A 26,442-nucleotide genomic window follows, 5' to 3' on the forward strand; every position below is an offset into this window, starting at 1 on the left:
TCGGAGGATTTAAACCATGTGATTCGAACCATTTTCGATTTACATATATTTTTTGTGAGAGAAAATACTGTAGCAAACCACGAATCAAGGAACGAATCCTTCTACGAAGAAGGAAAAAAAAAAGGCTGCATTCACTCTAAACTTTTTGTCATTTGCGTTGGATTTATAATTTTCATTTGGCAATGCAGTCCAATTGGTATCAAATGTGAATTGATAAATGACGACTAAGGTCTAAAATATTAAAATTTAAAGGGGTTGCACTTTTGTAATAAAACTTAGAAAAAATTTAAATTCAAATTACAACTTTATTCAAGTTCATATTCTTTTGTAAAATTTGAGTTTAAACTTGAGTTCAAGTTTCCCTTTCAACTCGAGTTCATAAACTCGAACTTAAGTTAATAAATTATTTTTTATATTCTTAAAAATGCCATAACGTTGTCGTTTTAATTCTGATGGGGATGATTTTTTTTCTATGCATTCACAATGAAAAGACGAATAAAACTCCACTTATATACCCTATTAAAATTTTTCATCACCATTGAGTTTTTATTAAAATACTATGGGCCTGTTCACTTCACTAACTCCAATTTTATGATTTGAGTAAGAAAAGTGAACTTGAGTTATTTTTAATTAGAGTTGTAATGTGAATTTTGAGTTAAGTGTTTAGTAAGAGATTGATGTGACATTTAAACCTTGAGTTATGTGTTCACTTACACACAACTAAACTCACCACTTACACAAGATATTGCATTGGATTTATCTTCATTTTTTGGACCTACATAAGCCAATGTTAAATACTCTTGCAAACATTTGACGTGAGGCAGCTTAAACAACTACACAACATTATGCAGAGGCATTACACAACTTCATTTCAAGAATTTAAAATGAACATGCTGTACACTTTAGTGTAAACGACATCCAAGTAAGGGAGACACAATGAAAACGACGAATGGGTGGAGTTGGCAGTGTAATCATCCACCGGGTTTAGGCAGAGGCACAAAACAATGCAACAAACTTGGCTTATGACAGTAAAGGACATCAAACAAAGCCTAATGTCGTTCCCTATGGGCACCAAATCAGAAGACAACACTTGTTCCATGTAATTCTTGCAATATGCATATTCAACAAATAATAGTGATAAGATAACTCCAGTACGACAACAGGGTAAGTAATAAGCTTAGGTATAAACGGCAACAGGAGAGACAATACAACAACAAGGGAGGCAATAAGCTAAACACGGCCACAGGACAGCCAATACGACAACAGGGGAGGCAAACGAGTTATATAAAATTAACTAATTATTGTATTATTATATATAAATAAAATGGACAAACATTTGGAAGTGACACAATAAGCACTGCACGTGATCTAATAGCCAACAATCTTATTGCCTGCTGCAAGATTTCTGAGAATTGAAGAATGAAAGAAAATGTATTATTAGCATATGTTAAAGGTTTTCAAATTAAAAATAACGACAATCACCCAATTGGTGGGGACTTAATGAGCCTAGAGTGGGAAAAGGTGGAGAAATTAGTCATATTGGATCTCTCCAACACAGGCCGTATAGGAGAGATTCCAGAGTCCATATCAGAATCAAAGAGGCTGAGGTTTCTGGGTCTTAGTGATAACAATCTCTCAGGAAATCTCTCACCAAAGCTTGTCACATCAGGAGTAAACACATTTCTTTATCAATGTATCACAAAATAACACATTGCTGGGCCTTTAATAACACATTTCATTCTAGTTTTCATCCATCAAAGTTATGTTTCTGTGTAAGTTGTTGGTAAACATATGTCTTATAGCAAGTAACTACTGTATGTCGGGAAGGAAATTTGCATCTCAGATTTGCCTAAGTAGTCAAACAACAAAACATGCTTCATACCATTGTATTTAGTGAAATTATCAAAACTAGCGTATGAAGAGCTTCTAATAACTCAAACAACTATAGAAAAGTATGCAACGGCAATCATACAACTTCATGAAATGAATTTAAAATGAACATGCTAAACTTCAGTGTAAACGACATCCAAATAAAAGAAATCCAATAAAAACGACAATGTTCAGATTTAGCAGTGTAATCATCCACTGGCATATGCAGAGGAAATGGAAGTGTAAATCAGTCAAAGAAAAGGTCTTACCGTGTTTGATCCGAAAGAGGACAATGGTTGATCTGCTTCGACAACCCCCAAACGCGACTGTGATGGACGTCGGTGAAGAGATGGATACCGGCACCGACAACAGAAAGCTCTACTTCTAGGAGCACGCCTCGGAGGTCTGAGACGGCGTTTGGCGCTACATCGACGCAGGAGCACGGCCAACGGAGGAAGCCGGCTCACTCGCGTGGGATCAATTTCTCCCGTGTTGAATCACTGAAGGAGAAGGCAACAAAGGAATATAGGGATCGGGATTCACCAATATTGCCGATTTGGGCTGGGTTTATATGGGATGTACCTGCGAGCAACTTCACCGTGGGTGAGTTTGGTGGATGAAGCGATTTCACAGCGGTCCAAGAAGAACACGCTTGTGGGAATGGTGTGCAGCGGTCCAAGCGATTTCATAGTGGATTAATCGTTGGTCTCATTGAGGGGAATCTGCAAGCTTTTTGCAGAGCAGGCGGAGCTTTCTCGTGAGGCAGCAGGAGTCCAACGGGAAGAGAAATGTCAGAAGAGCACTGTAGAAAATAACTCGAGTAATGGGAGTTTGAGGGGGCGGTGAAGTTTACCTACTTGAGTTATTACTCGAATTTTAAATTCAAGTTTGGGTAAGCGAACGCTTATTTCAGCCCAAAAACAAACTCGAGTTCACTTTAAGCTTTGACCCACCCAAACACAAACTCAAAAAGATTCTCAATTCAAATCATAACTTAAATGTGCACATCCAAACACAAACTTAAGTTATAACTTCAACTCAAATTATAACTCAAACCCAACTTAAAATCATCACTCAAGTTATTCTAACTCCAAAATGCAAAAGAACAAAATTAGGGTCCAACTTGCTAACAAACAAAAAGTTTAAGATGTATTCATCTAAATTTTTTTAGCAATTTTCCATTAATTGACGCCAGTTAGCTGTTATATTATAATTGCAATAAACAATGAAATATGAAGCCCCATTTGTAAAATTAAAAGTTTATATCTTAGTTGCTGAATCTCGATAAATTTAAGACGGCCCAATGCAATTAACCAAAAAAAAAAAAAAAGACCAAAGGACTACAATAGAATTTCAATCGAACAACAATAATCGCAGAATTTCTATTAAAAAAATTAGACACAGAAAAATTAAATTTAATTAGTGATTGGCTGGAGAAATTAAGCAGAAGAAAAGGGGGAATTCGAGGAGAAAAAAGAGAAACATTTTTTTATTTGAAGATTCTCTCATTGCCTATGATAGATTAAAGTCTCTTTCAGTTCGTCGGTTCGAGTTTTTAATTTAAATTTAGATATAATTTTATATAAAATTTTTTAATTATAACAAAAAAAATTAAATATGACTTTGTATAAAAAATTTTAACTGTAATAAATTTAAAATTAAAAACTTAAATCAATAAAATTAACAATATCTAAATTTTTCTAATTTTAAATTTATATACTTTTTAATTTTTACTTATTTTTATACAAATTTAATAAATCAAGAATTTAATCTATCAATACGTTACGTTGAGTACCGGAAAAGGTACTTTAATTTTCCGTTACAAAGAGAAGGGGCAGTGTAAGAGTATTGAGGGTGTTAGGTTAGGGTTTAGAGCGGAGAGAGAGAAAAGCGTCCAAAGTAAAGAAGGGAAAACCCTTCGTCTTACTGTTATTGTTACTGTTAGGGTTGAGCCATCAACGATGTCTTCCTCCGCCTTCAGAGCCTGCAGGTTTCTCCTAGCTCCAACCAAGTCGGCCGCGGCGTCGCCGGCGACCAAGCCTAAGCCCAAACCCAAGCCCAAGGGAGAGTCAGCCCAAACCGACCGACGGCCCGGCGGCCTGCAGAAGCCCGTTCAGGTCTCACCGACTCTGGCGTCCTTCCTCGGCGCCTCCCAGTCTTCTCGCGCCAACGCCGTCAAGCAAATCTGGGCCCACATCAAGCTCCATAGCCTCCAGGTCCCTCATTTCTCTTCTTCATCCATTTTTTCTTTGTCCAAACGAATGATTGTTTGCCCTTTTCGTCGAGGTCTTTGTTTTTGTTTTTTTAGGATTATTTTTAGGAAATATTAGTACAAAAAATCCCAACTATTCGGAAAGGTGTTTTCAGCCCTTTGTTCTAAAAATGTCAGTTCTTATACTTGTGGAACCAACCAAACGGAACCTTTTCTCCAATATTTTGAGTCGTTTGAATTATTGCAATGCTAGAACTACTAACCTTGTTTTTTGTTTTGTTTTGTTTTGTTTTTGTTTTGTTTTTTCTTTTTGTTTTTGCATTCGCAAAAATAATTTTGGTTTATATATAGAGTTTATTTCTGGTATATAACAGCCGTGCATTTCCTTGGACAAAAACTTGTAGTAATCAGTTGCAATGTTGTCTATAAACTTTTAAAAGTAGTCCCTAGATTTTCGTTTTAACGTTTGCCTGAAGTTCAAAGATAAAATAATAAACGTCATTTTATACTCTATAATTAATCTCACTGTTTTTCCTTAAAACTCTGACACAAGTGTCAGTAACATGGTACTCCATAGCAAATTTTATTGATTTTAGAGTTTATGGACCAAACCAGAATTCTGGTTCTTAAGAATTCTCTGGTGAGGTAAGGAAAAAAAAAAAAAAAAAAAAAAAAAAAAAAACTTAAGCACGGGTCTGAACCGTTATATTTTTTATCAGTTTTGTTGAATTGTCATATACTTTTGTAATTTGATATGATTGCGGCTGTCTTATTGGCAGTTTTCCTTTTGTTTTTTTTTTTTTCTTTTTTTTCATATACTGCCACATAATTCTTGCAAAATTAAATCCAAAGAACTAAAAAATGACTTTTTTTTGGTGTTTTCTTTTTTGTTTTTTTAATGCAGAATCCTGCAAATAAGAGAGAGATCCATTGCGACGGCAAGCTCAAGTCCTTGTTTGATGGAAGAGACAAAATCAACTTCCTGGAAGTTAGCAAGCTGCTAAACGCTCACTTTGTGAAGACTAATTGATATCACCAGCTCCTCTGTACTGGGAGGATAAAAAAACTCTGAGTTAAGACTTTTGAACAATCCTGTAGTTTGGTTCAAGATTCTGTGTTATGTTGACATTGACTGCTTCCATGTTTCGAGAACGAGCTTTCTTGGCGTTTGTGTGTCGGGCATTTTGTGTATAGTTCTATCTGTCTAGGACACAAACAGTTAGTCTTTGTGTAGTTGGTTGGAACTTAATCTTTCTGTTGAATGTTGATGTGTTAACCGTGTGATGCAAACCACAATGTTACAGGATGCAGTTTCAGTTTCTATCAGTCACTGCACCTCTTTTCCGTTCGAAACTCTGTTCGATTGGATCATTTTTTTTTCTCCTAATTTCACCCCATCATTTGTTGAAGTCAGCAATGTTGCTGGTTCAATATTTGAAGATTTTTTATGTTTACAATGTTGCTAAGCCCCACACATGGGGGTCGTCGTTACATAATCTTGGCTTATGAGAAAGTGAAAAAGTGAGAACTAGATTTCTTTTACGTGATTTAGCTTACGTGCAAGTGAAAGAACAAAGGATTGGCCCCATAATCAATTTGATAAATATATAAAATAAAATAACAAATGACTTATGTATTTCTATGACATCCAAATGAATGTATTAGCGTTATTGTTACTACAACACTTTAGGTGAGCAGGTGATGGATCCATTGCTCGACAACAGCGGGGGAACCATACCAGGGTCTTGAAGTATCGTCTGAGCCAACAGGAGAATGGTAAACTCCATCCAAGCTTATATTGAGAGCCCCCTCCAAATGCGCTGATTCTTCTGGTACCACTCCGTCGCCCCAAACATCCGCCCTCCCACAAACCTGGCAGAGACAGCAATGAAAACCGACATGCTTATCCGAACCTGATCATAAAGGCACATGATCTGAGATGGTTGAGAAAGGATGAATTGGGTCTTGCTTTTACCTGCTTGTAGCCTTGCCCAACGAAGCGAGACCGCAAACTGGGGCTCATTGTCGCGGACGCGGGGAAGGCAACCTCTGCTGTTGTTCCTGCACTTTCCATGGCAACCTCACCTTCAGCATTTGCATCATTTGAGTTTCCAAACAAACGAGCACCTTGGATATACCTAAATGCGATGTCTTATTTGAATGATTTGCGACAAGGGATAATGACAGAAAACGAATTATACATAGAAAAAAAAAACGAGGATCTGACTTTGTATTTTACCTTCCTGCAATACATACATATTTCAACTGAGGCGTGTAAACAGCTTTTGAGCAATGTTTTTCAACGTAATTGAGGAGGCCCCTTGTTTGATCAATAACTCCTGTTGCCCCATTTGGAGGCGGCCTGGACAGAACAAACACAATACAGGTTTCTTGATGGAGTCACACAATAAAGGCTCTTCTTTTGTAGCCCATTTCAGCAACCAATATTTTGAATCCAACGTTCGAAACACATATTTCAAACTTTTCATTTCAACCACGAAAGTTCAGACCATCACGTTTCGAACTTATTTACCAAACGGTTACCGAGATTTCAAAAGAGATTAAGAAAGCTTACAGGTGGGGGGTTCCAAGAGTCAGTAATAAGGAAATATGGGACAGCCCAAATTCTTCCATATAGACGCGTGCAAGCCATCCTCCAGCTGAGTGTCCAAGCAGGGATAAACTCCCACCTACATATAGCCGAGCTCATTAAACAACTAATTTATGTGTAAAACACGAGAGAAAATAATAATGAACACAAAGGACCAATACAAAGAACTAATGGTGAGATATCTTGATCTATATCTATATAATGATTTTCATGTAACATAGGAGATGAACGCTACAGGCTGCTTTCCTAGAATGGGGGTTGCTGCTTTAAGAAACTACAACATGCATATCATTGATCCTGACAAATATAACTATATGATCAAATGTCAAATAATTAAGCCATTAGATTAAGTGTGTAGGCCAAATTGAGCAATAAGCTCTCTCAGAGATGCTGAGAAATTTGAAAGCAGTTTGCTTGACTTTTGAGTGTCAACGAAGGGGACGTTTGTTTCCTGTATTCGTCCCTGATTTTGAATCATAATTCACGGTACTCTACAGTGTTTTTTTCTCACAAAAAACACACGTAAAACGAGAATGATTCTGAATCTATGAACCAAACGTCCACGAAATCATTCTTTCTAAAAATTGCAACTAATAGGAGAGGGCCGAGAGGCACTATCAAACTCCCTAAACACCATTAAGGACCATACTCCGAAATTCACCATGAGCATCATCATTTAGGCCCTTACTTCGAGAAGTTCCTTAAGAATTGCGTGAGCACATCCAATGAACAAGTTCAGACACTTCTTTGAGGTCCAAACCACATCAGCCAACCCCAGGTTCACGTTTGCTCTTGCATCCATTAAGAAAATAGAAAAAAGGAAAAGGGGTTTCTCCAGTTTATTGGTTTTCATTCTGTCTGAACAATGCCTTTCTAATTGTTACTCCATATTGTATTATACCATAGGCATTTCTGACATGTAAACTGCAAAAGAACCCAAGACGATGGTAGAAAAAGTTAACCTTGTGACAACTCCTTGGCTTCTTGTACAGCCTCATCAACTCTCTTCAAATACCTGCCATTTTTCATTCCCAATACAGTAAGATTATGAACTCTTAACACTATTCAAGTGCAAATCCTATTCGAATTTCTTAAAGTGAGTGACATTTCCGAAACTAAATCTTGGGAAAAAAAAAACTAGTGACGTTGAAAACTCGGTCATCTCAAGATCAATAAATAGACTCTCACTCTATTTGAGTGCAAACCCGATTCAAATTTGTTTGAAGTATACAACATTTCCAATGTTTATTAGGCTCAATTCGTTTCGCTAGTTCAAATCACAATTTAAGTATTTACTACAACATTTTCTCTCATAAAAATTCAAATTCAACTTTTTTTGTTACAATATTTCTCTCACACAAACGAGCGAAACAAATGAAAAGTATAAATCTTAAAACAAACAAACAAAAGAAAACAAAAACTAGTAACGTTGAAAACTCGATCGGTCATCTCGAGATCAACAATGTTACTAGACATACCAATCGAGCACGGGGCGGGGGCGGAGAGTTCCCCGCCAGTAATTCGGGTCGACCAAGCCGGCAGCATTCCTCAGCCAGTCAACCCTGGAGACATTGGCAACCACAGTTTCAATTCCATACTCTCTCAAAGTAAGCTGCAACTTTTGGTAATCACCAGAATTGTTCCCCAAGCCCTGTGATATCACATTTATTACAATTTAAGCACATCACGGCTCAAAGTCAACATGGGAAAGTAGTGCTCAGAAAAAAAGGCCAGAGAAATGTAAATTAGCTTTGACTTAACTGGAAGAATAACTGCCGGCCGGTAGTTGAATGAAGAAGATGGTACGGATGATGTGTCACGAGAGAACGAATAATGGCAGGATGGTTTAATATGTGACAAAGCCAAAGCCATTTCCTTCCTTACTATCTTCTACGAAATGAGAAACAGTAGAGAAACTTCATATTTCAGAACATGATTATTGGTGGGCTAAGCTTTACTTTTTTGTGTGTTTCACAGTTTTGAGGTTCAGGTGAGAGAGAACTGAGAATGGAGTTGAAAGTGGAAAACCACCACTACCACAAGTCGGATATGCCGGATAACTGAAACTCTGATTGTAAAGATAATAATTGGAGGTTTTTATTCATTTATGCTTTCTTTTTTTTTTTAAACGAAAATTTTCATTAATAAATTAATAAATTACATAAATAACCACAACCTTTAAGGAAATTCTACTCCGGACATTCACTGGATCCAACAGTAAAGATAGATGAAGCACAAGAGTGAACATACGTGTCGAGATTAATAATTGAATATAGATTAAAAATTTTATGAATTTTTTAGTAGAATAAAAAAATTTATGAAGTTTTTTTTGAATATTTAAATTAATTTTAAATTCAAACTAAATTTTAATTATAGAGCTACTAAAATATCTCAAAATAATAAATTAAATGTCAATTTCTGTTAAAAAAATAACAAATGAGACTTTTTGTTAACATGTCATTATTCAGGGGGAATAGATGCTACATTTTAAAGATTATGGAACAAAGTGTTACAAAAGATATAATTCAGGATAAATTTTTATAATTAATCCTTTAAAAATATTTTACGTGTCAAACCAGAGTCTAGAGTTGTAAGTTTAGACCGGACTAAACAGGTTGGCCCGAGATCCGCTATCGTTGGCCTGAGTTTGGCCTTAAATTTTTTGGGCTTAGAGACGGGTTGGGCCGACCCTCTCTCTTTTAGGGCCGGGCTAGACCAATTTTCTCTCCTTTAAGGCTGCGCCGGCCCAAACATCATATTTTTAAAGATTTTTTAAAAAAAACCTTATAAATTTTCAGGTCACCCCTAATTTTTTTAGGCTTAAGACCGGGTTAAGCCGACCTTCTCTCTTTTAGGGCTAGGTCGGGCCGGCGGCCCAAAGTTACACCTCTACTGGTGTCTTTTGTCAACTAACAGAAGGGTGTCTTTGTAATTTGCTCTCAGAAGTCAGGCTTGTTGACATAATTTGCTTTAGTTAAGGTGGTTTCTCCGCTATTTCGGAAAAAAACCATGGGTGGAAGCGTAAAAAAAAAATCTTCATTTACTTCTTACTTCTTAGGACACAAATTCCATGTCGTCCAGTAAACTACATGTCGTCGATGATTTAAATTTTTTTTTTTTTTCTTCCTCAGTCAGTCTTTTTGTCTTTCATCGTCGCTTACTTTGTCGGTTCTCTTATCTCACATCCTCCGACCCCTCAGTTCCCATTAAACCCAGGCCTGTAAAACTATCTTTCTCTCTCTATAGCTAAACATATGTTATCTTCTCAATCTGTTATTGCCTGCTTCCTTCTGTTTCTCTCTCTTCCTAAGCAAAACTCTGCTTCTTGGTTTCTGTTTTCTCGCGTTTCGCTTGTTTTTTTTTGTCGGTTGATAAGTCAATCCGTACTAAACCCTCAAGAAAGAAGTGTTTTCTCAGGTTTGTGCTTTCCCTTGTTTTTCTTCTTCTTCTTGTTGTTGGGTCTCTTTTTCTTTTTCTTTTATTATTTTAATATGTTGGTGTTTCTTCTTGTTGTGCTATTCAGTGCAATTATTTTTAATATGAGTGTTTTGGTAGAGTTCTTTCTTGTTGTTGTGGAGATATCTAATTGACTAAAAACTTTAGTTAATTTCATTTTACTTTTTGTTGAGTTTTTCTTTGGTTGGAGCATTGTGTTTAATCATTTTGTATCAAGTAAACATGGACTATTAAAATTGACATTTATAAGTTGTTATATATCTGTTTCACCTTGGAATTAGTAATTACTAATTATCAGTTCCCTCAAATTCATGCTAATATCTTAATAGTGATAATTTCATGGACTATTGAAATTGTCATTTATAAGTTGCTATTTATCTGTTTCACCTTGGAATTAGTAATTAGTAATTATCAGTTCCCTCAAAGTCATGCTAATATCTTAATAGTGATAAGTTTCTGTTTAGTTTATTATTGGACCCATAATAATTTAGTGGTTTTTCTACATAATGACATGGCTGTCTCGTTAAACAATTGATGTGGGTGAAAGAAGTGAAAAATCAATTAGTTTTAGACTTGCACCTTTGCAAATTTATTGTGTAAAATACTTATGCTTATTAGTGTTGCATAGTTATGTCACTTGGTAGTAATGATAATATTAACGTAGAGTACATCCTGTATGGAATACAAAGTTCTTTTTCCTTAAGTAGTTGAAGGAGAAGTTTTAAGTATACAGGTAAGGTTTGTTCTTGGGCGGGCAGAAGCAACTTGTACTCGAGTCTTTCCGAGGTCTAATCTGTGGATAGTTCTGATATGTGGATAGAAGATTTCCCTACAAATTGTACTTGAGAGCATTAAGACACAATACTGGGAAGAGTCAGCACCATATTTAGACCCATTGATCATTGTGAAGAAAAACTTATAATTATTGAGGTAGGGTGAGACATTATGAAAGTCTCCAAAAATCAGATATCATAGGTATGCCAAATAGAGCCTTTGGCAATTGGAAGAACCAACATGGGCACTAGCGTTGAAAAATTTTCAAAGGATGGTAGTGATATTTGAGTCAATTATGTCGTGTGTTTTAGAGATTCAGATAGTTATTAATCCAAAGTATGTGCTTTTTCATGTTGTGTTTTAATATACAATTGTTCACACAATTAGACTTACGGAACCGTATCTCTTAGTGTAGAAATTTCACTAGTGACTCGCATATTATGATGATAACCTCCTTATCTACCCTTAATTATCCATTCATCGACTTCTTTAACAAAATCTTGTCTCCTTTGTACACACACGTCTTATCATATAATGCTGTTTATTTTTTCACAGCTTTTATTTTTTTTTATTATTTTTTTTGTGCTACTACTTTGTTATGAACCTTTGTTTCATCAATCCACTTTTTTCCTTATCGCCATGGATGGCTCCTTTCACAATAAATTCCTGGTCTATATGGGTAGTATACGGTGTTTTGAAATTTAGACACGTAAGGTTTCTTGTTGCCCTTTCAGTGCTTGATCAGTCATGTCTTACGGAGTTGTGTGTAGCATCGATTAGAAAATGTTGTCTCAACACACTCTTTTTCCAATGAATTTTAATGCAAGTACTGCAGAATTTTTCATACTGCAAGATTTGGATAACTATGGCAAATCTTTTTGTGCATACAGAACACCTCCGGATCAGCAAAGTTACAATCGACAACCTGACAAACAAAAGGAGCCCCTTCCCTCTGCCTCTCTTGCTACCTTGCTAAAATGGAAATCGCAGCCGCTGCTCTTCCAGGAGCAGGAGTGAGTTTGGCCCACAGCCATAGTAATTCCACATTCTCAGCAGCAGATCATGATACGGGCAGTAGTCCCACAACATCCAAGGCTACCTTTCAGGTTTCGTTGCCCTTGCGTGGCCCCAACAAGCCCCATTCTGTTATAAATCACGAGAAACTCGGTACTATAGCACCACAAGTGAGGCCCAATTCCTGTCATACTGTAGAAGCTAACTGTTCGAGTCAGATTCTAGTGGAGAAAAAGATGCGGAAGAAGAATGCCCTAATTGCCCCTCCCGCCTGCTCTACCTCTGATGTTTTGCGCTTGATGGATGCCTTATGCCTTCCCATATCCCCTGACATGTACATTTCTTTTATGAAAGAATGCACCATTTCTGCCGACTTCTGTGGAGCTGAGGACTTGCACAACCATATCAGCAGAAACAGCCTCCAACACCTTGCCTTACCCTTGCTCAACCGTCTCCTCTTCATGAATGTATCCTGTGGACGCTTAGATCTTGCCTGTGATCTGTTTTACAGGATGCCCTTTAAGGATTTCAAGTCTTGGGCCACCATGATCGTTGCAAATGTTAACAATTCCGACTACGAAGAAGCAACGAGTTTGTTCCTCAAAATGCTGCACCATATCAATATGCTAGAGTTCCCTTCTTGGATCATTGTCTGCCTACTCAAAACGTGTGTATGCACAAGAAATATGGAATTAGGGAAACAAGTTCACGCCTGTGCCTTGAAGTTAGGCCATGCTAATAGTTTGTATCTCGCCAGCTGCTTAATCAACTTCTACGGGAAATACGGATGTCTTGAGAGCGCCAACTTGGTGTTTAACCAACTGCCTCGACATGATACCCTGACTTGGATGACCAGACTGATTAACAACTCTAAGGAAGAGCTCTTCTTTGAGGTACTTCGAGACTTCAACGAGGTCGGGAAGGCTGGAATTAAGAAGAATGTCTTAATGTTCTCTAGTGTTCTGAAGGCTTGTGGGAGAATCCATGACCGCAGAAAAAGTGGTCAACAGGTTCATGCCAATGCAATCAAGCTTGGATTCGAATCAGACTTGTATGTTCAGTGTGGATTGATTGACATGTATGGAAGAAGCGGGCTACTTAGAGATGCCCAAAGAGTGTTTGAAAAGAGCAGTGACAGAAGGAATAATGCGTGTTGGAATGCCATGCTCGGAGGCTACATACGAAATGAGTTGTATGTTGAGGCCATTAAGTTCGTCTATCAGATGAAGGCGGTCGGATTGCAGCTTCAACAATCTATGCTTGACGAATTGAGAATTGCCTGCGGAAGCGATTCCCTCAGAAAACTTCTCCCCACAGAAGGGTAGAAACCTCTTGGCATTGAATGCCTAAACAACTCAGGTTTTCGAGCAACAGAGTGAAGAACTGGAATTTGGGAGCCGTGGACTGGAGTAATGGTTCAAACTGATGCAAACTCTTGGGGATGTTGAAGGCAAGATTTTAACAGAGTCAGCAACGTAAAATAAAACTATTACAACTGAGTTTGGCAAAAGCACTACCACATGAAGATTTGTAGTGGAGTTGCTAACATGTAAATAGAATTACTGACATAATATTCCAGCTTGTATATTAATCAATTGTTCACCACCTTTTGTTTATTTATTTATTTATTTTTTTTTTGGAGAGAGAGATATTGAAAGAAACTTTTTTTTTTTGTGTTGTGTTTTTATTTTATTTTTAAAAAAGTGTTATTTTTAATTCAAGGATATTTTTGATATTTTAAAAAACATAAGGGATATAAGGGTATAAAGCCTGATCTTTACCATAAGTGATGTGGTTATTTATAAATTTTATAAAATAAAAAATAAAAAAATAACAATTACAATAAACGACATTCTAATAATAAATTAAACTAAATTAATAAGCTAAAATAAACAACAAAAATATAAAAATGACTATGCGAAATTATATTCACATTCTAAAAAATTATAAATACACCCCTTAATTTGTAAAATGACTAAAAAGGACAACTTAAAGAAAGTAAAATATATATATATATATATATATTTTTTTTTTTTCAACAGCCGTTCTTTGCATAAGCAAACCTTCTCCTAATTTTGAACTTGTGAAACCCCTGCTTGAATTCTTCATAATTTTTTATTTTTGTTACTTTCCCTCCCGCTCCTTCATTGCTTTCTATCCATTTTTTTAGATGCTCGTGATGCAAAGAACAGTAATTATAAATAAATAAATAAATAGTTTATAGGCAGAAATAGTAAAAAAAAAAAAACTCAACGGAAAGAGAAGATACACAACGATGTTAAAACGCAATGGATCTTATTTCTCACTTGTTATTATTGGATCTTATTTCAAGGATACCGGTATGATTGGATTTTACAGAAACAATTGCTTATGGGTGTACTAGCGGGTGAATTTTTACATTAAAGGCATTTGGTGAAGGGTACAACTGTAATTAAATATTTTTAAGGAAAATGGTTGCCTTAATAAAAGAATGGCGGTAAAATTAATTTTTTTAATTTTTAAATTTAATTAAGATCACGTTAAATTAAAAAAAGTATTCAAAATAGATAATTTTTAATACAAATAATTATTGAAAAATAGAAAATTAATTGTAGTTTATTTTTATTAGTCAAATCAGAAAAACTCTTATAATGAGGTATGAATATAATTTTCCAACGACTAGACTCTTCTTTCCTTATTAGGGCTGTTCATGGGTTGAGTTGGTACGGGATAAAACTTTTTCTTCTCTCGCCTCAAAGGGTGTGGGTTGTACATATTTGGCCCCAACGATGTTAAAAAAATTTCACAACCCAATGATATTTCGGTTGGGTTGGGGCGGTGCAGGGTGGGTTGGGTGGTCGGTTTCAATATTCAAAGAATCAAAGACTCAAAGTTCAATCCAACATTCAAAATTCATAATCAAATATAAATAATAACTCCAACATTCAAACAGATAGAAATTTAAAGTTCAATCAAAAATCAAACATAAATTAGTCTACACTCATAAATTAGTTTTAACATAAAGCAAACATAGATACTTAATTCAAACATGAAGAAATTAGAGAGCAGAAATAAGTTGTCTGCCTAGGGTTAGATATTAGATGATGCAAGTTAGAGCGCGAGTTGAGTTAGGATGTGCATGCCATTATAAGCTCAACTCACACCCCGCCTTAAAATTTCGAGCCAGAAAATGAATGGGCCGAACAAAAATTTAATACTAAAAATTATATTGGGAGAAAGAGGAAAACATGCTAAGACTTGAGATGAATTAAAATTAATAGGCGAATAGTTTACATAAGTTAATAAATAGGCCAAATTACTGTTTTCGTCCATAACTTGTCTGGTTATGAACCATAACTTGACAAGTTATTATCCATAATTGTCCATAACTTGTCTGGTTATGAACCATAACTTGACAAGTTTGTCCATAACTTATCTGATTATGAACCATAACTTGACAAGTTATAACCTTTTAATTTCTATAACTAAAAATTCGTCTATATACTTTCTTAACCTTTTCATATTAGTCTATTTTTTACTATTTTCTAAATATATTTTTTAGATTAGATTAGAGTGGAGTGAGTTGAGCGTGCGAATTTTACGGGTTTTGTGGGGTTATGAACAGCCCTACACTCCCTACATCAAAGTGTATTCTTGTAATTTTGACAAACGACAGGGATGTCTCTGTAGTATTGAGTGTAGCCAAAAGTCTTCCGCTTTTATCCATTTTTCTCGAGTTAAAAAACCCATGAGAAAACAATGAATTAATAGTAATGGGAAATTCGGGCGGCGAAAATGGCTTCGTGGGTTTGCTCGCGACTCCAATACTTTCAAAACAACACTAGCGGTCTCATTATTGTCGCTCCAAAATGTCGTCCTCATTTAATCCCTACAAGGGTTTTCTCTGCTTCTGAACCCAAAGTGCTTAAACCAACTCCATCGCCACTTCTATCTTCTTCTTCTTCTTCTTCTTCGACAGACCAATGTCGGCTGAGCAGCCCAGAGCTTGTAGCCTTGGAATATGCTGACCTTAATCTTCCCCACAAGGTTTCCCTCCTCTTAACTTTCTTTCATCCACCGGATTTTAAAAGTTAATTCTCTTATTCTCTATCTCTCTAAAATTCTAATGAAACTCGTGAAAATGGGTTGTTGGGTATGTATGTTTGAGTGTGCAGGAACTGGGTCATGTCAGAATCAGGCAACATGTCAACCCCCTCAGTTCTTCTTTTTCTGTATGTATTTCAAGTATTTTTTTTTAAATTATTGCTCATCTCATGTTTAAATTGCTAAAAGTCAATTCTTATGAGAAAATTGTGTGTACTCCCTTTTTTTTCTAAAAAAAATAATAAAGTAGGTGCCTGTAGAAGTGTCTGATTGGAATCAAGTCTTTAAAGACCCAACATTGCCGCTAATGGTGGATATTGGAAGTGGTACCCAACATTTTACTTCTTTTTCTGATAGATTCTCTACAGCTGTTTATAAATGTGGTTTTTCCTTTTCATCATCTTCTTTATGCATTGAAATGCAACTTTAAAAAAAAAAAAAAGGAGCAGCATTGATTCACTAACTTCCTTCAACTTTCTGTTTCATTTTTAATTAGAATCTTATTCCAATTATTTGTTGGTACTTTTTGGACCAAAGAAAAGATAATGACATTTGTATTTTGGGATTGGATTCTACATGATATGGGGAGAGAATACGAATTACTTTCTCACATTTCCTTGTTTAATTACTTTTCAGCTCAAACTTGGATGATTCTCATCAGTTCGTTCGTTTGTTTGTTTGTTTGTTTGTTTGTTTGTTTTTTTCTTTTTGGAATTTGACTAATTTTGTGTTGGCCGTAATTGTCATCGATTCATAATCTCAATCTAGCAAATGAATATTTCAGGTAGTGGCAGATTTCTGCTATGGCTTGCAAAAAGAAATCTTGGTGTAAGAAATTACTTGGGACTCGAAATACGAGATAAAGTATGGAAAAACTCCTTTTAGTATACTTGAATCTTTCCTCTGACTGATTGTATAGTTGTACAATTACTTGGCCCTACTATTCACATCAATAATAAGCTTTTTTCCCTTGCATATCATGTAGTAATTGTTTGTTTTTTGTTTTTTGTTTCCCCAACACAGCTGGTAAAGCGTGCACAGGTCTGGGTTAAGGAGCTTACTCTTGATAATATGTAAGTTATTTGATTTTATATTATGGGATAGAAAAAGGTTGAATAAAAGACCATGTCCAATGTAAATACTAACGTAGTAATTGGCACAAAAAAGTGTAAAATGGCATGTATGATACGCGATTCTATTTTGTGCTCCAATGCATAATACTAACTTATCAAAAAAAAAAAAAAATTGCATAATACTAGATTAAATGCTATATCTACCTTTTGGATTTTAAAGAATTTGAAAATGGTAATGTTATAGTTATTAAGTGAAAAAGTAACACATAAACCAATAAGCAACAGTAGCACGCGCCAAATTTGACTTTTTTTTGTGGACAAGAAACTGTGAAAATTATTCAAAAGAAAATAAAAAGAACAATTACAAATAAAATTTAGATGGACGAGATATCCATAAAAAAAGAAAAAGAAAAAACCAAGGAAACAACATAACAAAATAGATCAAGTATTGCATTGTGGGATGATTTTCTTACCCAAATGTCAAATTTTGGCATTGGCATAGAAATTTGGCATTCCATTAGTCATTAGAGACGCCCTAACACTGTTTAGTTGATAATATGTTACTTGAACTAAAATTGCAGACATTTCTTATTTGCAAATGCTACAATTTCTTTCAAACAACTAGTATCTACCTATCCTGGACCACTGGCGCTTGTTTCAATCCTGGTAAGTGCAGTTCTCATTACTAAAACACTAATTTAACCAAGTTAGTTCTTAACCAAGTCCGTTCTTTGCTCATGCTTATTTACAGTGCCCGGATCCGCATTTTAAGAAAAGACATCACAAGAGAAGGGTTGTGCAGAAGCCCTTAGCAGATGCCATTGTGGAGAGCTTAATGCCAGGAGGCCAGGTTTTATACCGAGTCATGATTTGTGTTTTTGCCCCTTTCTTTTGGCCTTGAAATTCAACAACATGCATTTAGATACGTTTGGTGTTTAAATCAGGTATTTATACAGTCAGATGTGTTTGAGGTAGCAGTTGACATGAGGAATCAGTTTCATGGTGAGGCCGAGACACTGAAACACATTGATGACGTGGACTCGAGTGTGTTGTGTGATGGTGAGGGGTGGTTGTTGAGAAATCCCATGGGGATAAGAACAGAGAGAGAAATCCATGCTGAAGCTGAAGGTGCAAAAATTTACAGAAGGATGTACCAGAAAGCTGATATAAAATTGAACTAACACCTTCTTTGAGTGAAAATGAATAAATGGTTGCTGACTTGGTCTATGATTAAGTATCCTACCAATACAAGTTAGTTTCTACACCAATTTTTCATGAGCTTTTATCTTATTTTTAGATTGAGGGAATTTTGTGGTAGTGTTAGAAAACAAAATGAATGTTACTATCCATCGACACTGGTTATGATCGCCAGAAGACACTAATATGTTGATCTCATTTGTGGGTCCTATTTCATAGGATCAACGAGGACTTCGTGTTGATGCTTAAGAGCTCGTTTAGTCGGAGGCAAAGTGGAAGGACAAAAAGCGGTGAGGGATTAGTGGAAGAGTTTCGGGATACATATTTTTTGGTATGAGCGAAAAGACGAGGGAATGGATTGGGTGAGGGATTTGAAATCAAATCCTTTGAAAAAACCTGAGTCTTAAGAGCTTGTTTAGTAGGGAGGAAAAGTGGAATGATTTTTGGGGCATCAGTGAAAGGTTTTGGGACCCATGATTGTTTGCTAAGAGAAAAAACAGGGTGGAATGAAACTGGGTTAAGATAAATAACATGTATAATAGAAATGCATTATCATTTAATTACCCTTCTAATTCTAAACACGGACATATGGACATGGAAAGTCTGATATGGTCGTCGAGCAAGGAAGTTGCAAGACTTGACGATCAAGGCTTAAAGAACAGAATTAGAAACTAGTTTTATAATGTATATATAGAAGCAGCTAGGTGTAAATGAAAATGGGAAAGAGGCTAAAAATAAATATTATATAACAACGATAAAGGGAGGATATTTTTTTGGATCATTAACACCGTTCGTCTTAAATTAATGTGTATTTTATTGCTTAAATTAGTCTATAAACTAATATATTTTGATTGCTTTGGTCCCGGACACTAAAAGCGACGAATAATTTTTGAAATTTCATAGAGAAAATCACGTTCAAATCACAAAATAATATTAATTTCTACAGAAAAAGTTACGTCTTCATTGTTGTTAAAACCCCTTAAAAACTAGAACATTTTGCATTTAAAATGACTATTTTTGTAAAAATGTAAGTTAATAATATGATTAGGATGTGATTATTTCTGATAAATTTTTAAAGGGTCATTCGCTAATTCTAGTGTCAAGAACTGAAATTGCAAAAGAAAAACGAACTTCACAGAGTGATTTGTTAAAATTGAAAAGTTTAAGTAACAAAGTGACATAATATTCATGATTTAAGGACTAATAGTGCTAATAACGTCCTTTTTTTTATGCAAAATAATGAAAAGTGGATTTGGTGGTCCAATGACCAACAAATCCAAAGTTTAGGAAACAAGTAAAAGGCGTCAATTAAAGAAAGAAGACGCGTTGAAGCAACGCGGCGTATCTATCCGTAGAAATATAATAATAATGATAAACGATATTATTAAAAATTCAAATTCACGAATTTCATAGGATTGTTGCGAAATAGCAGAGAAAACAAGACATAAAAGACTAATAAAATAATATTAAAATCTCATCACGAAGATCACCATAAAAGCCCCGACGGAAACGCTCTCTGTGTGCATGCAAAAATTTTCTCTGGAAACGGAAAAAAAAAAAAAAAAAATCGTACCCGTATTAAGAGGTGAGTTCTTTTGCTATGCAATTTTTTTTCTTTTTTGAACATAGTAATCCTTTGTTGTTCCAAAAATTCTCTTATGGGTTTCTGTTTTTTCTTTTTATTGTGTTTCTTTTCTTGCACTTTTGCCTGTCTATTATTTTGATCTTTTATCAAATTTGAGTTGTATACACGAATTGATATGTCTATATGTTTGTAATAACCGTGCAATATTGTAAAATTTTTGCGTTGTTAATGACTAACTGTTCTTTGATTATCATCAAATTCCTAATTCTAACCGTGTTTGAAAAAAATTTAATGCCCTTTATTCGATGCCATCATGTTTTATGATCTGGATGGTTATGAATGTGATTTTTCGTATAGTTTTTGCCTTATAGACACTTCCTTTTTTTTTTTTTTTGTCAAGAAAAATAAACTTTTTTTTTTTTTTGGGTGCAAAGGCCATTGGGTATCCTTGTTGGTGCTTTTCTCTTTGAATTTACAACTAAAGTTAATCAACCTTGTTAGAGTTATAAGGTCCTTTTGATAATATAGATGAGTTTAACTAATAATAAACTGAAAGTTTGAGATGATTTTGCAAACGGTTTGGTTCATAAGTTTGAATAGAAATTCAAAATTTTTGTGAAATAAAACACCGTAAAAAAGGCGAAACAAACGGGGTTTACTTAATCAAACTTATGGTAGGAAGATATCCTTGGCGTAATTCCAATTGCACCCATGTATATTTTAAACCACCCTAGCTGTATTTCTGTTTATTATTGTTCTACCATCCCACTTTTCCTTCCCCATTGTTGGTTCTGCAATAAGAACTTGCACATGTTTTTTTTATTATCATTTTGTCCTCGTGATGGAGGAACAAATTTTTCGAGTACTTGGGAACCTTTATTTTTAGTTTTTTCTCCCTTCAGTGGGATCTCTTTGTGAAAGTATCTCAAGCATTTTGTAACGTAATCTCTGCAGTAATCTTTAGCTGAACAACAAAGATGGGGAAGGACAAGCACCACGATGACAAAGGACTATTATCACATCTTGCTGGATATGCTGCTGGATACCATCCCCCATATGGATCATATCCGCCGCAAGCATATCCATCTCCCGGGTATCCTCCCCAAGGCTACCAACCAGCCGGATATCCTCCTCCCGGCGGCTATCCACAGGCCGGATACCCACCGGCTGGATACCCTCCCCCGCCCTATGCTGCGTACCCACCAGCATATCCTCCCCCTGGTGGTTACCCACCAGCGGGTTATCCTGGTCCATCGGCTCCATATCATGCAGGTACACATTTCACTTTAACATGATTTTTGTTTCTTTTACCCAACCCATTAAGAAAATAACTAGTCGTAGGCTGTGTTTTGCTGGAGAAATAAAGAATAGGAACAAGAAGGAGGTTTAAAACTTCAGTGAATAGAAAAAGAAAATGACACTTTTTTGTTTTTGGTGTGTTTGGTAAGAAATGGAGATGGGGAAAGGACACAAAAATAATTGTCCTTGGTTTGTATAAGATGTAGAACAGAACACTGGGATAATAAGGATGTTTTTATTAAATTAAAAGCACCTTTACATCAAAACCCTACATTTCACAAAGAGAGAACACTCAAAAAATTAACACTATAAAATGAGAGTTCTAACTATCACTCACTTTCTCACACTAAGCACACTTTTTTTTTTCTTCACTTGGCTGATCACTTTGCCGTGCTTCAACGAGTTTAGGGAATGACTATTTATAGCCTACAAGCTGCTTGGCCTCTACGTTATATATATATATATATATATATATATATTGACTTTTTTCTTCCAACATACTACTACTCATCCTTTAGGAAATATGATATGTGTTATTCCTACTCATCCGATTAGGCACTATGATATGTACTGCACAACACTTTTACTCATCAAGTCTTCGTTGTATAATATTTCCACTCACCCGGTCTTGATTTCAACACGAGATGTGGAGAAAGCAATAAAATTTTTTGAATTACCCTTTTAATTTTTATCCATTCCATATTGGTTTTTGTAGATTTCGAACTTTAAGTTTGTAAATAGTAATTTTAGTTTGTTACTCGATTCCATTGGTTTCCTCTGTAATTCTTCTAATCTTTTTGAGACAAAAATGTAGCTGAAGTTTAGATTTCATTGCTCTAGCCCTATTCACTACTACTTTTAGCAATCTCTCCTACCAAATGAACATACATTTCGTAACCAACCTACTAATCCTCTCATTCCATTCCCTTGTTCTACTTTGCTCCCATACCCCATGCCAAACCGACCACCAGTGTCTAAGGATATGGAAGAAATTCACACTAGTTTACTCGTAGATATCTTTTTCTGTCATCCAATGTGATGTTAAAAGCTAAAGATGTAGAGTGCCGTTTTGCTACACAACTTGTTATCATGCTGATCAGTAAACGATGTTACAGGGCATGGACCTGGTATGGGATCGATGCTAGCTGGGGGTCTCACTGGTGCGGCAGTTGCTTATGGTGCCCACCATCTTGGACACGGACATGGATACGGACATGGATACGGACACGGACACGGTTACTATGGCCATCATCATGGAAAGTTCAAGCACGGTAAGTTCGGGAAGCGTTGGAAGCACGGCATGTTTGGGAAGCATGGAGGCAAGTTCATGAAGTTCAAGAGATGGAAGTGATAACCCACTGCCAAAGCACAACCAAGGCCAAGGCTAAGTTAGAAAGGCCTAGATATAACCATTGCTTTTTAAGGAGCAGCTTTTTTTCTTTTCTTTTCTTTTCTTTTCCTTTTATTTTTTCCCATACTTCTTGTTTCCTTTATCTGGTGACTGGTTGGTTTTTGGACTCCCAAAGCAATGGTGTGATTGTGTGGTTTTATACTTTTATCGCTATATGTACAATTAAATGTGCACGTGTATATTGGTTCGTATGATTTGCATTTGGAATGTGGAGAACAATTCAGAATGGTTTTGGGCCTTATTGTGGAAATTGAGATTCTGAGCCCAATCTAATGGTGAACAGTCCAAATCCATAAGAATGTTTCAGGAAAAAATAGACAAATACCCATTCGATAAGTTCACAAGACAACTCTTGGGCCTAAAAGTAGCATGTTTGGGGTGAATTAGAGGAATATCGGCCATGTTTGAAATTAATCTCATTTTTGTTTTTTACATTTTTTGAGAAAAAAAAAAATGAAAACGTTCTCAAAACGACATTTGGCATAATAAAAACAAAAAATGGAAATGAAAATGATGAGAGAGAAATGAAAAATGACTTTTAATTGTTTTTCATTTTTTGTTTTCATTTTCTCTTTTCTCGAGCAGAGAGAAAGAGAGAATTAATGGATTTTTTTATACTGAAAATAATATCTTAATAAAATTACCAAACATATTTTTAAAAATAATTTCTATCTGAGATTGTAAACGTTTTTATTTTTCCTTTCATATAAAAAATAAAATCATTTTAAAACGAGTTCTAAACGCGTCATCACTTTCAAAGAGTTGATATTTGAATACACAAACGAACGAGGCCTACGTGTGCCATGCGGTAAAGTTTGACCGTGTTTACTGCACGCACAGGAAATACAAAAGTAGGTTTGTCAAGCGCCAAAGATTCTTGGCGCAAGGTCTCTGGTTTGAGTCGGCTCGTACAAATGCGGGTTATCAAGTGTCATTACCTTGTTTCTCTATATCTGTTTTATTTGCTATTTTATTTCCTTGATGGTAAAGAAAAGATTCTTGAACGCCCAGGAGCAGTTCTCATGCCTGAATCATAGTGAAACTCCAATTCTGAGTGTTTCTTCAATCTTGTAGATTGTAGATTGTTTGTGATAATGGTGTTCATGATTAATCTCATTGAAATAATTCAACCCAACAAGCCCCAATTAATTTTGATTGTATCGAGTCAGATTGCATTTACAAATCTTAAAACAATTAAAATGATTGTTTACACGAACATGTTCATTGGAATTAAACAAAAAAAACAAAAAAAAAAGTAAAATGGATTGGTGCACGATTTGTTCACAAAACGATTTATTCAGTAATTACCAAAAAAAAAAAAAAAAACTATTTATTCAGCAAACTGTTAACTGGAATGAATTGAATATTTGAAATCAGATTTAATTGAGTCAGAAAAGAAATAAAAAAAAAAGATTTTAATTGAATTCTTTTGGTAATCAATGAAACCGTTGAAAGGACAGCAAGTTCGGTTGTTATACAGGACGAAACATGAGTTCGTTAAAGACAAAAGAATTGAAAGTTTCTCCGAGAAATATAACATTTTCCCGGGAAAATGAAGTTGTCAGACCAGACTTGGAAGACTGAATGGACGAAGAATCATTGCTCAAGGAACAACGAGGCATCCATTTGTTGCGAATTAAATATATATATTTATATATATGTATATACTTGTGTAACTAATGGCGACTTTATTAGTGCTCATGACGTGGAGATAAGTTTACATAATTAATTATGACGACATTATTAGTGCTCATGACATAAACATATCTCAGCTTTCTGATCAAAAAATGACATTCCTACTTTCCATTCTGGATGGTCATAGATTCCATGATTAAGGGAAAAAGTCCTTATGACAAACTTCTCTCTGTTTTGATATATATATACATTTTTTCGAAGTAAAATCCTAATATCACTTTTTTTTAGCAATATTTCTTATTATAGTGAAATATATCTGTCAAATGATGAGTAAAAAAAGTAATAATTAAAAATTATGAAAAGAGTGATACCAGCAATTTTAAATCAAGTACAAAATGTGCAAGCCTCCAACTTCACATCTAATTGAGGATGGGACTGGCCCCACCTTTGTTTCCGTTGGGAGCTGAGGCTCGCCATGTCTCGAAGCTATAGTTATCGTTGCAAGTTTTTGTTGTTGTAGTCTTTTTTTAAAAAAAAAAAAAAAGAAGTTTATGGTTAATTTGATCTGGTCCTTTTCTTTTTTCCCTTTGATCCGGTCCCTTTTTTAAAACTCTAAAATAATTAACAAAGTCATTCCTAGAGCAACAATCGCTAGTGAATTTTGAGACTTTTTAAATATGAGTTTCATAGAAAAATTTAAGGCACTATAATAATCATTTGGATCAGCTAACATAGACAAATAATTTTAACTTTATAATATATATATTTTTTATAAGGATAAAAGTTGGGAACTCATGTGAGATCTGACAAATAGATGTGGTTCCAAAATCTTGGTGGTTGGAGTATTAAGATACAACGAACATATACTAAAAAAAAAAAAAAAAAAAAAAAAATCAAATTACAATAGCTATAATAGCTAGCCACACTTTCTCCTGAAAATCCTGTTGGGAAGAAAGCAACTAAACAAAGTCAAAGTCAAGAGTCACCAACTGCATGCATGTTTCCCACTATTGGTTCTTTTGTTCTTTGCTGTGTGCTATATTTGTTGTCGCCGGTTCTTTTTCATCCATAATTTTACTATTTGTTTATCATTATTTTTTGTTGGCTTTCTTTTAGATTTTTATATATGGTAAAAAAAAAGCTCAAGCTTTTTTCAATCCAAAAAGAAGAAGAAGAAAACAAATGTAAAAGCCTTTTATTGGGGTTGCATTGCATGTTCTTGAGAGCTGATTGGCAGAGCAAATGGGTCCACACTCCCATGCCTGCACATGCAATGAAGTTGGCACTTTGTGTTTGCACATTAAATTTATGAGGGAATTGGGGGTAGGTCATTTTTGTTGTTGACTTGTGGAATAGATTTTGTTGCAATGAAATCAGCCTATTGGATATTTTAGCAAAATAAAATAAAATAAAATACAAAATATAATAATAAAAATTATAATAATTGTAGCAAATAAGAGTCAGCCTATTGAATGTGGATAGTGGCAAATAGTGCTGCCCACCATATCCCCTGATCTTGTCATCTTTGCATACATTCCCAAACCCTGCAAGTGTCCTCGTTCCAATACAATGCATACCTCTCCCTCATTACACACACCACAAACACATACAAAGAGTCTTAGAAAATAGGGGCTATATAGAATGAAAAGGCTTATTTATCTTGTATTTCTTCCTCCTTTTTTTTTATTTCTTCATTCTTTTCATATGGGATTCGAACTTTGAACCTCAATAATACATGAGAGATAAGGATGTAAATTTATCACTAGGTGATGTCTGTAACCACTCATTATACTCTATTTTATAAAGAATTTAGCATTGCGTAATTTAAAAAAAGAAGGATAAAAATTGGATAATCTATAAAACATTTATCCTAGGGTACTTTGTTTGGGTACGTTATAAATTTTAGTTGAGGAACATTTCAAGATATTGCAATAGACTATGAAAATGCACCCATACGTGATCAGATGTTATTTAAACCAATGGAAATGCATGATGTTGACATATACAAGTTGGAAAGAAATTGTTTCTTTCAGATCTTCAAAACGTTTTTTATTTTTTTTTTTTATTTTTTTTTAGATTTCTACCGCATGTCTTAAAAAAAATGAACCACCTGTATCTATATTAAAAACTGTTTGTTCTATAAACTTTTTTATGTTGACATGATTTTTATCAAATTTAACAGTTAAAAATAGACACAATTAATAACGACCCCGTCATAGAAGG

The 26,442-nt window shown here is 35.0% G+C and overlaps 5 protein-coding genes across 6 annotated transcripts; 4 read left to right on the forward strand and 1 right to left on the reverse strand.

The window, feature by feature from the left end:
* The first annotated feature begins 3,677 nt into the window (after positions 1–3,677).
* On the forward strand, positions 3,678–5,434 carry LOC21406565 (upstream activation factor subunit spp27). The gene is made up of 2 exons (XM_010099369.2): positions 3,678–4,085; positions 4,986–5,434. Exons 1-2 carry the CDS (start codon positions 3,831–3,833, stop codon positions 5,109–5,111), a joined length of 381 nt encoding a protein of 126 aa, XP_010097671.1. The 5' UTR covers positions 3,678–3,830; the 3' UTR covers positions 5,112–5,434.
* A 232-nt stretch (positions 5,435–5,666) lies between these two features.
* Positions 5,667–8,745, reverse strand: LOC21406566. Its single transcript, XM_010099370.2, has 7 exons — positions 8,454–8,745; positions 8,171–8,343; positions 7,655–7,707; positions 6,657–6,771; positions 6,321–6,443; positions 6,057–6,219; positions 5,667–5,953 (listed from the first exon to the last, which is right to left on the reverse strand). Exons 1-7 carry the CDS (start codon positions 8,562–8,564, stop codon positions 5,768–5,770), a joined length of 924 nt encoding a protein of 307 aa, XP_010097672.1. The 5' UTR covers positions 8,565–8,745; the 3' UTR covers positions 5,667–5,767.
* Positions 8,746–9,884: 1,139 nt separating this feature from the next.
* LOC21406567 (pentatricopeptide repeat-containing protein At1g31790) lies at positions 9,885–13,578 on the forward strand. Its single transcript, XM_010099371.2, has 2 exons — positions 9,885–10,109; positions 11,813–13,578. The coding sequence occupies exon 2, from the start codon at positions 11,900–11,902 to the stop codon at positions 13,259–13,261; it is 1,362 nt and encodes a 453-aa protein (XP_010097673.1). The 5' UTR covers positions 9,885–10,109; positions 11,813–11,899; the 3' UTR covers positions 13,262–13,578.
* A 2,105-nt stretch (positions 13,579–15,683) lies between these two features.
* LOC21406568 (tRNA (guanine-N(7)-)-methyltransferase) lies at positions 15,684–19,006 on the forward strand. 2 transcript variants are annotated; one of them, XR_002902328.1, is made up of 9 exons: positions 15,684–15,962; positions 16,091–16,147; positions 16,270–16,345; positions 16,804–16,883; positions 17,043–17,092; positions 17,674–17,758; positions 17,844–17,942; positions 18,037–18,343; positions 18,509–19,006. XR_002902328.1 is itself a non-coding variant. In XM_024166498.1 (8 exons), exons 1-8 carry the CDS (start codon positions 15,711–15,713, stop codon positions 18,271–18,273), a joined length of 936 nt encoding a protein of 311 aa, XP_024022266.1. In that variant the 5' UTR covers positions 15,684–15,710; the 3' UTR covers positions 18,274–18,458. The 2 variants fall into 2 exon arrangements, 1 of the variants encoding a protein (XP_024022266.1); XM_024166498.1 differs by lacking the exon at positions 18,509–19,006 and having other exon boundaries at positions 18,037–18,458.
* Positions 19,007–19,669: 663 nt separating this feature from the next.
* LOC21406569 (glycine-rich protein A3) lies at positions 19,670–22,852 on the forward strand. The gene is made up of 3 exons (XM_024166471.1): positions 19,670–19,874; positions 20,829–21,146; positions 22,289–22,852. Exons 2-3 carry the CDS (start codon positions 20,852–20,854, stop codon positions 22,522–22,524), a joined length of 531 nt encoding a protein of 176 aa, XP_024022239.1. The 5' UTR covers positions 19,670–19,874; positions 20,829–20,851; the 3' UTR covers positions 22,525–22,852.
* Positions 22,853–26,442: the final 3,590 nt, after the last annotated feature.

The sequence above is a fragment of the Morus notabilis genome, unplaced genomic scaffold, assembly GCF_000414095.1.
Source record: "Morus notabilis unplaced genomic scaffold, ASM41409v2 Scaffold75, whole genome shotgun sequence".
NCBI classification, from domain to species: domain Eukaryota; kingdom Viridiplantae; phylum Streptophyta; class Magnoliopsida; order Rosales; family Moraceae; genus Morus; species Morus notabilis.

What these genes read in the sequence shown, in the direction of transcription:
- LOC21406567 (XM_010099371.2), top strand. Translation starts at nt 11,900, where the DNA reads ATGGAAATCGCAGCCGCTGCTCTTCCAGGAGCAGGAGTGAGTTTGGCC.
- LOC21406568 (XM_024166498.1), top strand. Translation starts at nt 15,711, where the DNA reads ATGGCTTCGTGGGTTTGCTCGCGACTCCAATACTTTCAAAACAACACT. An exon ending in AATGGTGGATATTGGAAGTG is followed by an intron (nt 16,346 to 16,803) that starts GTACCCAACATT and finishes TGAATATTTCAG; the next exon opens with GTAGTGGCAGATTTCTGCTA. An exon ending in GAGCTTACTCTTGATAATAT is followed by an intron (nt 17,093 to 17,673) that starts GTAAGTTATTTG and finishes CTAAAATTGCAG; the next exon opens with ACATTTCTTATTTGCAAATG.
- LOC21406565 (XM_010099369.2), top strand. Translation starts at nt 3,831, where the DNA reads ATGTCTTCCTCCGCCTTCAGAGCCTGCAGGTTTCTCCTAGCTCCAACC. An exon ending in TCAAGCTCCATAGCCTCCAG is followed by an intron (nt 4,086 to 4,985) that starts GTCCCTCATTTC and finishes TTTTTAATGCAG; the next exon opens with AATCCTGCAAATAAGAGAGA.
- LOC21406566 (XM_010099370.2), bottom strand. Translation starts at nt 8,564, where the DNA reads ATGGCTTTGGCTTTGTCACATATTAAACCATCCTGCCATTATTCGTTC. An exon ending in GGCCGGCAGTTATTCTTCCA is followed by an intron (nt 8,344 to 8,453) that starts GTTAAGTCAAAG and finishes GTGATATCACAG; the next exon opens with GGCTTGGGGAACAATTCTGG. An exon ending in AGCCAAGGAGTTGTCACAAG is followed by an intron (nt 6,772 to 7,654) that starts GTTAACTTTTTC and finishes GGCTATATGTAG; the next exon opens with GTGGGAGTTTATCCCTGCTT.
- LOC21406569 (XM_024166471.1), top strand. Translation starts at nt 20,852, where the DNA reads ATGGGGAAGGACAAGCACCACGATGACAAAGGACTATTATCACATCTT. An exon ending in ATCGGCTCCATATCATGCAG is followed by an intron (nt 21,147 to 22,288) that starts GTACACATTTCA and finishes ACGATGTTACAG; the next exon opens with GGCATGGACCTGGTATGGGA.